Here is a 13188-nt window from a genome sequence, read left to right as displayed (position 1 = left end):
CTTCATTCTCTTTACACCAGCAGATAATTTGGTTCCATATTTTCAAAGCAGTGCACAAATGGTGTACCCACAAAAATAAAAGTACTGATCCTGCAAGATATACCTATGCACTTAACTTTAGCCACATGAGTAATTTTATTGATTTCAAGCTTGTAGGTAAACCCTGATTCTGCAAAGACTTATCCAGGGAATAGCAAGATGCAATTGTTATAAATTGACTCTTTTTCTACTATAATCAAGCTATAACATACAACATTACTTTTTTAAAAATATACTTTTAAAGATGACAGAAAGGAGGGGGGAATTAGATGTATGCCTTTTTTTCCTGAATACTTCTTTTAAAAAAAAAAAGCTTGAAAGGTTTTTTGTTTGTTTGTTTTAATGTGCTGTTTTTTACATTAAAATTTTTGGGTCACCTGTTTTTCCTGACATTCTTTATGAATGACTGGAGATCCACAAGATTTATGACATCACACATGCCACATAAGTGAAACTGGTTAACTGAGAGCAGAAGTGGTTTTTATACAGACTGTTTACAACACTACCTTTCTGCTAATAGACATTAAACTCTAATACCTAACAAACAATAGGAAGAAATGCTCTTAATAATCAACTGAGGTGCAGATTTTGGAAAAATTTACCAAATAAAGTGCAAATTTTCAATAAAGAAGCCATGCAAAATGACAGCAAATATAGGCACACACATTTTTGTAACCTCCAAGCAGCTAATATATCAACTAATTTGGTAATAAATGTTATATTAATAAATGTAAGGTAGCTTAATTTTTTTACTTTCATTTTAAAAACAAGAACCATTTTCCTCTTGGCCGCTTTGGCCAGATACAATAGACTAATTCTTTAAAGCATACATGCAATACCTACTAAGAATTTATTGGTGCAGCTTAGTGTTTTAAAGGTATTTCTTAAAGTTTTGAAGATTAAGTTATTTACTGTCTTTTGGTAAATATTCATCCGGCCTTTTAAAGACCCAATCCTGACCCTAATTTACATGGCTTTACAAGATCCGTTCAGCTGACTGTGCACCTGGCCAACTGATCCTGAAGAAGGCTGACCCAGCATCCAAGGTTAGGAAAGAAGGGACCCCCACACACTACAGTCAAGAGGCTGGAGCTTCTCAACAAACAGTGGACTTGTAATAATGATTTTTCCTCCTCCCACAGCCCTATTTGTATGCCCAACACTGTCCTTCACCTAGCTCTGCAGTAACACTCCAGCAGCTCCAGAGGCAAGGAGGTGAGATGGAATAAAATGACTGAGTTCCTTTATTAACATGGTAGTTCTTTGCATGGGAGGTAAAGGCAGGTTGATAAGATAGCTAGGAGTGGGTTCTCTCCTCCATCCTCTTCCCCGAGGCTGACAGTTCTAGGACATTGGTGGGTGACTGGTTTTAGGCTGCTCAGTGACTCTCTTTTCTGTCTGAGACAAGGCATTAGAAGCATTCAGTGAAACAGATAATTGTGGTAACTTCTTATTAGTGCTCATTCTTATTCTATTATTGATTATTAACAAAAAGCAAAATGTAGTTGCCTATGCACCCCCCCCACACACAAAACTCTTCAGTGCTTCTTACGTAAGAGCCCAGAGGATGACAGTGCATCACTGAGAGAACTTTTCTGCAATTCGTGCACCAACTTTAGTATTAGCATGATCACTGATTTGTATTATGGTAGCCCTTAAAAGGCAGGGCCCCATTGTGCTAGACACTATACAAACATATAACAAAGAGATTGATTATAAACTCCTCAGGTCAGCGACTAGGTACAAGACTATAGACAGAGAAAGCAGACAGGACAGAGAGAAGGAGCACAAGGAAACAATGAGATACCACCAGTCAGCTGCCTAACTATTCTCAGACGTTAGAATCAGCTTCAAAATGAGACTTTCAATTAACAGCCCAGTTGCAGATGACATCTGGGGGACCTGTCTAGTGCTTTAACTTTCCAAAATGTGAACTGTGTTTATATAATGTTACTGATCCTGAAAGATCCTCCAATCTCCTCAACAGTGACAAGCATATAATAACCAGAGACAACAGCTGTCAAACCTTCTGAACCCCTCCCCTCCCATCAAGTAATGTGCATCGTGCAACCATCTCCATGCCAGACAGTCATTTTGTGTTTTCTGCTTGATGTAGAAAGTGTTGAGATAGACCATTCCAAAAGGTTTCCTTCCAACTCTATGAAATAATAATGTATTTGGAAGTTAAAAATAAATGTTATTTAAAAATAACTGATTTTGAATCTATATCTTTTACCCTGTTTTTACCTGTTTCAATACTTGGCTCCTGTGGTAGTTTGAGAATATCATCAGGATGTGGTTTGCAGAGACCATGGAAAGGCCCCAGGTCAAAACAGTCATGAAGTAATTGTATATTCACTTCAGAGCACACACTCATGAAACCTACTGCTGTGCCATCATCCTGAAATATCAAAACAACATGATCACACTCTTAAAAGCTGCAAGTCTGTATAAAGACATGAATTTGGGGCATAAGAAAAGGCCAATATATTTCATATTTTTTATCTTAAATCCCACCTTAACAAAGCTACTTTGTACCAGGGTTTGAAAGATTTAAATAGGAATAGCCAGACTGGATCAGCCCAAAGATCCGACTTGCTCAATATCCAGTCTTTGACAGTGGCTAATACTAGATACTTCAGAGGAAGGTACAAGAAAATGTAATAATCTTGACTTAAATATGCACAGGGGAAGAATAAAAAAAAAATATTGTTAGCTATGGTCTGTAAGGGTTTTTGTGTTTTTCCATGTACCATTTATAAATAATTATTGAGATACAAAACACAGCTAAAGATGGCGCTTTGTAGTTATACATTTCAGAAAAGATTCTTGCTTAATCTAAAACCGTTTTTAAGTAAAATCTGGATCTAGCTAAATACAATGGTTGCCTAATTACTAAACACTAGTGTACAAATTTCTTTGTGCTCTTAAATGGAAGAAAATATTTTATTTCCCTGTGACATGGTTTAATTCAGGGACAGGAAGCATAGTAATTATAAGCATTAGATAATTTAAAGTTCAGGACATATCAAGCAATCTTAATAGATGCACAGGCAGATATGACAGCGATAAGGACCTTGCATTGATGAAATAGCAGGTGACATTGGTTTAATGCACGGAACTAGAACTTTCCTGCAAGTTACAATATTAAGCAAGAAACAGACACTGACAATAAGAATCATCATTGATTTTTCACTAAAACAAGGCAGGTAGAAGATAGCAACTTAATTTTTAGTATTATATGCAACCTATTGATAAAACAAATAATCACTATATATATTTTTTCCTTCTATACTTAATAAAATCTTGCGATAAAATGCTGGATTTGTCCAGCTGTCTTATCAAGCCACCAACACTTCAGTAAAAATAAAAAAAAAAGTTTATTTTTTTTTCCCCAAACAACAAGTGATTGTTTGTTTGTCTTGTTTGCGTAGCTGAACAAAAGATGCATCTCTGCAGTTGTCTGGCTGCTATGTAATTTTAGGCCCAAGGCTCAGCAGAGGCTGATTAACCAATCCATCTACCATATGTGCAAAAAGAGGTTGCCAGCTTCATTCTCTGCAGGGAAAATTGGCATCTATCTTGGTTCACACGGAGGTGTCTTTCCAATCTGCAGCAGCATTGGTGAGTCTATACCATGAAGGCCTGAAGCACCTTTTGCAGTTTCATATTGAGCCATAAATGTATGATAGAAATATATTATTTATAAGATAGCTGTTTGTAATGTGTTATTACACTAACAGCTTATTGTTTACTGCTTGGTTTCAAACTGCAGTGATTACATTTTAAGGATTTTTTTTTAACTGTTTTGCTAAAGGAAGCAGATTTCTGGAGTTAAAGGAGGTTATAGCACCTATCTGCCTACAATACTTCACAGAATTACAAAATATGGCAATTACATATTGTAAAACAGAATGCTCTTTTAGAAATGCATGCCCCTGAGACAATGTAAAATATCAGTGTTTTAAAAATCTGTTTCATGCTGGCCACTCTCATTTCTCTTTTAATTAAGAAACTAATTCCTGATTTTTGGAGATAGCATACATTTTCCTGCATGGATCAGGAGATGGAAACAAACTATAATATTTCACTCATCTTGCCTATTTCTAGCAACTATGATTCTACCTTTTGGAGATATTTTTGACTATGTATCCTTGGTTACCAGTCATCACATGCAGTATTAATGTTGCTAGTGGATGTAATTTGGTTATTTATAATGCAAAGTGCCTAAAATAACAATAACTGATTTAAGATCACCTCTTCCAATTATCTCAGAAAAATCTACCGAATTGTCTAAATTGTAGCTTCATTTATATCACGATGAGAACCAAAATATACAAACTAATCATGCTGGGTTAGATGGTGGCATTTAGCCACAATCCTCCATTGGAGGCACAGCTTCAGGAGCATACAGGCGGCCCCAGGGGGAGCACTGAAAGGCAGTGCCTGCCTGCACATTCTAGTTGTGCTAGGGTGAATACAAACCACTGCAGCCCATTAAAGGGTGTAACATACTGCTCACGGTATGTCCAGCCACCTCTGTTGGCCTCTGCGTGGGAGGGGCAGAACCATGACTCCCTACCCCTTTTCAATGAGTTGTTCCTGATGGAAACATCTCAGCAGTAATCTCAACGTTTCCTTGACCAGAGGGGCTGCTCTTCTGGATAGTTCTTTTATTAGCTACACAAGGGCAGAGATGCTCCTGACTGCCCCCCACAGAAGAGCTGGTCAAGATCGAGCTCTCAGTCAAGAGTAAATTAATACATTTCCATTCTTTTCTGAAAGAAGTTCTCATGTGACATACAATTATGATCTTGTTGTCACTTAAGGCCCAAGTCTGCAAAGGGGTGAGCACTTGCTGTGAAGTACTGAGCAGGCTCAAAGCATAATGAGGTCAACATGAGTTAAAGTCATATGGATCCTCACAGACCATCAGAATCCCACAGAAATGGGCTCTTAATTTCCTTGTTCTCAATTTCCTAATCTGTAGAATGGGTGACCCTGCCATCCTCTTAAGAATATTGTGAGGTACAAATGAGATTTGTAAAGCAACTGGGGATCTTCTGATGGAAAGGCATTTTAGAAGTGCCAAGTATTGTTACTATTTATTACTGATTCACTTGTCATGTTCCATCCTTAAAGAAGATACCCACTGTAAAAAGGCAATCATTTTCCTGAAAGAACTGAAAGCTTACTAGGAGAAGGGCTAGCATCAAATGGCAATCAAAATTACGATTTTTGCTTTCTAAGGCATAGTTAGTCCTACTTAGTTCTTTTTTTATTCAAGAAGCCAGTGCAACAGCTGTTAATAAAGACAGCATAATGAATATTAGGGATACCCAAGCCTACCGCATGTCAAGGACCTACTTCACAAACAACAGCATGGTTTTTTTCATCTTGAGCGTCTATCAGTTCTGCAAGGAAGTACTCTCCATAGGTTTCTCTCAGAATTTCATTCTGGTTCATGAAGATAGGCATGAGATCATCATGGTCTTCCACCCTGTAAAACAGATGTTCTCTTTTAGAGTCAGTTATGTCTTAAAACTTTCTAGTACTAGAATACTGATCCTTCACTCCCTAATTTGTTTTTCAGAGTGCAGGCAAATGATAACTTCTACTCAAAGTCAACTATTAATTTGATTTCAATTACACTGTCATTTTTAGAATGCTGTAAACCAAAAACGACAGATACTTTCAGTGTTATATTGTCAAATATTTTTAAAATCTCTTCATGAATTTATTGTGATGCACTACAGAGAAGGACACAGAATGAATGAACAGATGTCTTGCTGGGCACACCAGAGGTAACTGAAAAGGGAAATTTGGGCAGCTTTTATTTCTTACAGCACAGACACTCTTTACAACACTTTAAACAAGAGATCTTATGAATGTAACTCAAGCCATGACTGTAAACATCGACCACCTCTTTCCTTACTGGAGGTGTGGCCCCTGCTGAAGCAGAAACCAAGGATCCATAAGGAAACCCAACCCCAGGCATCTTCAAACAGCCAGGCCTAGTTATTACACCTCTGTGAACTTCCCAGCCCCACTATTCCATTATCGGCAATATAGCAGACTCTTTGCTGTGATGCTTCCATTGGCAGATGCAAATGACTCCTCTGATAACAGGATAAGTTACTGCTGCTCAGGCCAGAAATAATGTATACTACATTTTTTAAGCGCCATTTACACTATATAGTGCGACTGTTCCCCGATTCCACCCACCCACATCCTTGAATGACATGAAACAGAAATTCCACACTGCTGTTATAAAGGGGCTGCCACTGACTCTGAGATGGGGAATGAACATATTGAATAACCTTCTTCCCTGCAGCGCATCCAATGGCATTTACCACAAATGCTCTGATTTTGCTAAGCAACAGAAGGGAGTATACTGGCCCATGACAGTAACATAGAAATTAAACAAATACCATTAACAAAGCAGTAGTCTTGTCATGTTTATCATCATGTATTTGTCAGTGGTCTATAATTACTACCATGACAAAAACAAATAAAAAATGGGATAATGATTGAGGTAGGAGGATGCTTTTGCTTAGGCTCTTACCTGAAGATGAGAAATAAAAACTTGTCCTTTTAATGTACTGCTGAATTGCTGGCAGTGATTGCTAATTTACAAAGCAAGCCTACACACTCAAATAGCTCATCTAAAACGCTCAGCTGCAAAAAAAACAACACATAGCTCTCAGGGCCGGCTCTAGGCCCCAGCACGCCAAGAGCGTGCTTGGGGTGGCATGCCGCAGGGGGCGCTCTGCTGGTTGCCTGGAGAGCGGCAGGCGGCTCCGGTGGACCTCCCGCAGGCGTGCCTGCGGAGGGTCCGCTGGTCCTGCGGCTCCAGTGCAACATCCGCAGGCACACCTGCAGGAGGTCCATCAGAGCCGTGGGACCACCAGACCCCCCGTAGGGAAGCTTGCGGGAGGTCCACCGGAGCCATGGGACCGGCGAGCGGCAGAGCGCCCCCCGTGGCATGCCGCCGTGCGTGGGGCGGCAAAATGGCTAGATCCAGCCCTGACAGCTGTCAAAAATCTACATTCAATTGGCCAGATCCTCAGCTGGTAGAAATCTCTTAAAGGAGCCATGCCAAAGATGGGGCAAATAAGAGCAGGGAGGAGTTCCCTGTGCCTTTGCTATCCCCCCAGCACACTCGTGCAGAATCTGCCGTAACTGTGTGCTTTTGTGTGAAAGAGACCATTAAATTATCTAATTTCACTCAAAAGAATTAAATGTGCTTATTCGCTAGTTGGTGTTCTGTGACTTGGGGTGCTACCGTGAGCAATGGGGGCATTCCCTCACCTCTGGTGTCAGTCAGCAAACGACCAATCAAAAGCAAGAGTTAGCATCAAGCTGTTCACATTCCAGACATTGCCTCTAAAACGCCCAGTCAGTTACTTCTGAAGGTTAGCCTATGCTACACTCCCTAAAGGGAACCTCCACCTTCTTTTTCATTGTGCTCAGGTAGGGGAGCTCTGAAATGAGGTCACCTTGCTCAGGTCTGCACCCACTGGCAGCCATCTGGGCAGGGGAACCACTTCATGGCTGGATGTTTCAGCAGGTCAGCCCTGCAGCGAAGAACTGGAAGGAGTTCCTGGGTGGAGCTCCTTCTGTGTGGAGAGCCTGTGCTGTCTTCCATGGCTCCTGTGGCTGATGCCTGAAGATGGCACCACTTGCTGCCTTCTTCATGAAGGCTGGGGAGCCTGGAGGCATAGCCCAAAAGGATGGTCAAAATCTCCTCACTTTCTCTGCCTGACCCTTGCCAATCAACTTTTCAACATAAATCATGGACAACTGAATGGAGCAGTAACGACTTAGGCCCCAATCCTGCAACTTACTGCAAAGACAGACATCTGAGTCCACATGAATTCCCACTGAAGTCAAAATGAGGCTCCAGCACAGGTGTAATGTTGCAATCTGCAGGATCCAGATCTTAGCTACTTCTACTGTTCTTTCTACATTAAACTTGCTGTCAGTGTGAAAGATACCTCGACCTGTCTCCACTTGGCCTGACATACAGTGTTGGCAGTAAGGGTACGTCTTCATTACCCGCCGTATCGGCGGGTAGCAATCGATTGCTCGGGGATCAATATATTGCGTCTCATCTAGACGCAATATATCGATCCCTGAACGCGCTTATATCGATTCCGTAATTCCACCAACCCGAACGGAGTTGTGGAATTGACAGGGGGAGCCGCAGACATTGATCCCACGCCGTGAGGACGGTGAGTAATTCGATCTTAGATACTTCGACTTCAGCTACGTTATTCATGTAACTGAAGTTGCGTATCTAAGATCGATTTTCCCCCGTAGTGTAGACCAGCCCTAAAAGTCATACAGTACTTAAAGGGTATAGATAGATTCTCATTGAAATACCTGAAGAGGTTGACACACTTACCAACACTTAATGTTTTCTCATTTAAAATCCACTATTAAGCTTTTAAAATCCTAGTTCTTAATCAGATGAAACACAAGACTAAGAGAGAATTTTAATGTATGTTGAATAATGTAGATGAAAAGTACAGTCAGGGAATGCAGTACCTATTGATTGATTTATTTGCTTTTTTTTTTTTTTAATGCCTATCACCATGGTCCTGTCACAAAATAAATACACCTCTACCCCGATAGAATGCTGTCCTCGGGAGCCAAAAAATCTTACTGTGTTATAGGTGAAACTGTGTTATATCGAACCTGATTTGGTCTGCCGGAGCACACAGCCCCGCCCCCACAGAGTGCTGCTTTACCACATTATATCCGAATTCGTGTTATATTGGGTGGTGTTATATTGGGGTAGAGGTACCTATCTAACGTTAAACTATCCATAATAAACATGATAAACTGTCCCAATCCTGTACTACCCAAACCAATCATTTCAGCAGTGGTCCAACAAATCCATGCTTTACCAAACGATGCATCTTGCACTGTCCCCTAATAGTCAGGAAACTCGGGTTGTGATGGACCACAAGAAGGAATGAGTTCTATACCTAGCGACCCCCCACTAAAAACACCCAGCCTCCAAGTCTCCATGACTGGACTTCTCTAAAATGTGCATCAGCTAATCTCAGCTGTCACAGAATGCACAGGGAGAGAGATGGTCCCTAAAGGGCCAGGAAGCAAACTCAGGCAAGCTTTAGACATTTGAGCCAACATGGTGAATTGCCCCAAGAGAAGATGGGCATCCAGGGCAGTTCACTGAGCACATGGGTGATATGCTCCCCCCCCACACCCACTGCACTAAAACAAGTGGGACAGCCCATTCTTCACTTGTTAAAACTTATAGGCCATCTTTAAAGGTACGTTGGAAGTATAGTGCACTGCAGATAACTAGAGCATGACAACTAGCAATATCTAACAACTTCTTCGCTAACCACAGATTTTAAAAAGTGGAATGAACCACTATTGCTACCCTTAAATCTAAAAGGAGCTGGAGATCCCAAAGTAACCCAAGACTGTTAACATTTTTGGCAAAGAGTGGGCACACTACACCCACAGGCGGTGCAGTCATAATCTTTATCACACTGTCAGCATGTCAACCTATCGAGTATTATACAGATATGAAGTAATAAAGGGCTGGGGCGGCTACAATTAGGCCCCTCTGTTGGCTCAATTCAAATAATAAAAACAAAACTGGGACATGTATTGCCACTCAAAAGCAATGTCAGCGGTTATTTCGTTGCAAGGTCTCTAGTGACCTCTAGTGGTCAACTAACACATTTCTTATAAATTATTCATCCAAGCACTCTCACAGTGCTGCAGCACATTTGAAAATGTTCTGTAACATCGTAAATTAATTACTCAGGAAATTTTGTATAAGGCTAGGGCCATGTAACTTCCAAATCCCTCAGAAGATTAATGGTCTTAAATCTCTTAGTTGTTAGTTCAGCAATTTCCTTCATTAATTGGGTGCAATCCTTTTATTAAACAGCCTTTGAAAACCACTAGAAAACGTCATTACATGCTGTACTACCAATCTATACGTCAGAGATTACAAGGTTGCCTGATATACTACAGTAGCTTCCCTTTTCTTCAAGTTTTTGTTTCCTTTATAAACAGAGGTCACAAAACAGAATCAGTGTTCAAAATTGGCACCTTCCTGCCATTAAAAGAATAACTTTTTTCAAAATGATTTACAAAATAAAAATAAGACTCTCTTACAGTGTTCCCACAATAGATGAATCAATGCAATACTTTCCATTATAAAGGGTTGTAAAGTTAAGCCTTAGTTACTTTACATCTTTTTGTTTATTGTGTAGTGTTTTGTTTTTAATCCAGGAATTATGATTACTTAACATTTATACTCTGGTAGCTCCCAGAAGTCTGCTATGTCAAGGCCCTAATTTGCTAGATTCTGCACTAATGTACAATAAAACCAGTCTTAAGTCTATTTTTTTTCTTTTTTTTTCCCCAGGAAGGGCAGTTGCACATATCTGTATTTCTTGCTATTGTTGAGGGCCCTCTCCACTGGAGATTTTCACAATCAACCTCTCATTTAAAACCCAGAGTGTTTAACTGTGTCAGTTTTACAGCGAGTGGTTGTTTCTGGTATGAAAATCCAATAGAAGGTGGGAAGCTAGGTATTTGTTAGTTTTTTGTCTCCTTTACTGTGTTTTAATTTGACACATCCATTTCCACTATGTCTAAAACTCTAATGAATCAAAATGTTAACAAAAGAGAATATTCTTTTTCCAATCCCTGGTTATTCTTAAAGAATTATGCTAACTGAAGGCCATGATATTAATTGTGAGACCTAAAAGGATTACTAGTGGTCCCTTAAAACAGACCACATACAGCTGTTGACCCAATTTGACTAGTAATTACACCCCAATAATATTCTACCTGTGAGCAGTCTCACTAGATAGGAGTAAAGCTTCCAATATTCCCACATCATCATCACCATTAGTCACCAGTTGCTTTATAATTTTTGTTAGGCTTTTCTGGAATAAGGTGCCATTGAAACAATATCTAAAATTAATTTTCCTTTAAAACAGTATGTACTACATATGGTTATTTTTCTGCTAACTCCTTTCTCCAACTTTTCAGAAAACTAACATAACATAACATTCTTTATGTTCCTATTGATCAAGTACGTAAAATGAAACCAAATTTTCCTGCAGCCAGTGATTAAAAAACAAATAAATATAGGACCTGATTCCCATTTAGACCACTCCGGCAGTTTAAAGAGGCCTTAAAGTGGATGTAAATGTCCCAACAGTTTTGTTTATTAATTTTATGACAAATACTGTGGCCAAATTAGTAAATATTGGTAGAATGGCAGAACAGAACATTGGGTTTAAGCGTGGCTTAAGTGGTGCATAGATGATTTGTGCCGACCTTATACATAGGAGTGAATATGACCCTTAGAGTAAGACTGCCCTTCTCCCAGTCATCAATGGTTCCTTTTATTCTTACATTGATAAAAGAAGGGACATTCTCAGCACCATTAGTTTTAAAGATCCCACCTTGTTCCTCTCTCTCCATTTGCTTGATTCTAGTCTGCAGATTCAGTGTCTCCGCTGCAGTCTCTATTACATTAGATTTACTAATGTTTTGTTTTTAATACCTAGTATTTTGGAGTGAATATCAGCTATGCATGCCTTGATCTCTCTTAGTAACTCATTCATATCAATTTTTGTAGCAGAAAGGGTGGGTGCCTGCATGCCATCTTGTCTCCATCAGTGCGTAAAGACACCCAAGCAGGGAAGCTTGCGGGAGGTCCACTGGCAGTCAGACTCTTTCATTCTACATAATAGTTTTAGAGATTTCGTTCCTTTTCTGCTAGTAGTGACTGGATTCTTTCACGTGATTTTAAAGTTTGGATGACAATCTTGGGGACCCTGTACAGGTGGATTCTGCAGCTGCCCACTCCAAATTGGGAGCACAAACTGCCATCAGTGACAAAAATTTCCCACCCTACATCCCACTTCCATCCCTTACTGCAGTTTTTGGATAGGTGGAAACCTAATTTAAATAGGCTTATATAAGCAAGAAGGAACTATGGGTAAATATAACGCACTATAAATTTTGACTCTAGTTATCCACCTGAAACATCCACCTAAAATGACTCCATTAGTACAGCAGACCCTGGCTAAAACTAATTGTAGACATGCAGACTCATCTCTGTGGCGCCTCCTGCTGGTGACTGCTGGGAATTAGCTCTTTTTCCAGGCAGGAGCGCCCTCTGCAGGTCGGTGATCCACCTGTCCTCTGGCCCCCATGTCCCTCCCTGGACCCCAGTGCCCCTCTAACTGGGGTGCTGCCCCCTGGCAGTACCCCACAGATCTGGGTCTCCCTTCCCTGGGGAACCCCCAACCCACTATCCCTGCTTTGCCTGTTTTGACTACTGCTCAGTCTCCATCTAGCCCCCATTCACTGGGGGCAGACTGCAGTATCAGCCCCTCATCATAGGCAAAGGGGGTTAGACCTGCTGCCTTTGCCTACCCCGGGGCTGCCCCCCTGCAACCCCCAGTACCTCTTGGCCTTGTGCTAGGCCGCATCCTGGGGCTTTCCAGGCAGGAGCTCCCCAGCTCCTCTGCCTTTCCCCAGCCCTGCTCCACTCAGGCATCCTGTGTCTAGCTCCCTACAGCCAGGCCCTTCTCCCTCTACAGGCAGAGGGAGACTATTTGCTCCTGGCTTCCCTGGCCTTTTTATACAGGCCAGTTGTGGCCTGATTAGGGTGTGGCCCAGCTGCGGCTGCTTCCCCAATCTGCCCAGCTTTTAGAGCTACAGCTTTCAAGCCCTCCCAGACCGCTCAGCGCAGGAGCAGGTAACCACCCTGCTACACTAACAATCTACACATGTCATAATTCACACTCAAAAATGGTGGTCTCTCCATTCTTCTCAGGCAAGATTTCATGGTTAGACTCCTCTAGTGGGGTCTATTACCATGTTTTCATTACTTTACCTGAATTTTATATAGTGTGTTTACTATGAAATTTCAAATAATCAAAACTAGACTTTCTGTTCACACCCATCAGGTTGTACTATAATTTAAACTAGCTGTTTTATTGTGCCAACCAGTGAAAGGTAGAGAGTGATAAGAAATACAATTTTTTTCACTTAAACTTTAGTGTTAACCCTATATATTTACCACTATGACATTTCATTACACTGCTGCCACTGGCCCTTTTAAAGCAGTGCAAT

At 40.8% G+C, this 13188-nt stretch overlaps 1 protein-coding gene across 1 annotated transcript in view; it reads right to left on the bottom strand.

The window, feature by feature from the left end:
* The window catches only part of CFAP61 (cilia and flagella associated protein 61), a 189331-nt gene that overhangs the window by 163669 nt on the left and 12474 nt on the right, over nucleotides 1-13188 (bottom strand). Inside the window, 2 exon segments of the mRNA XM_030558110.1 lie at nucleotides 2287-2440; nucleotides 5407-5539. Of these exon segments, the coding sequence (XP_030413970.1) occupies nucleotides 2287-2440; nucleotides 5407-5539 (287 nt within the window).

This window comes from Gopherus evgoodei, chromosome 3, assembly GCF_007399415.2.
Source record: "Gopherus evgoodei ecotype Sinaloan lineage chromosome 3, rGopEvg1_v1.p, whole genome shotgun sequence".
NCBI classification, from domain to species: Eukaryota; Metazoa; Chordata; order Testudines; family Testudinidae; genus Gopherus; species Gopherus evgoodei.
This window is presented reverse-complemented; position numbering and strand designations above follow the sequence as displayed.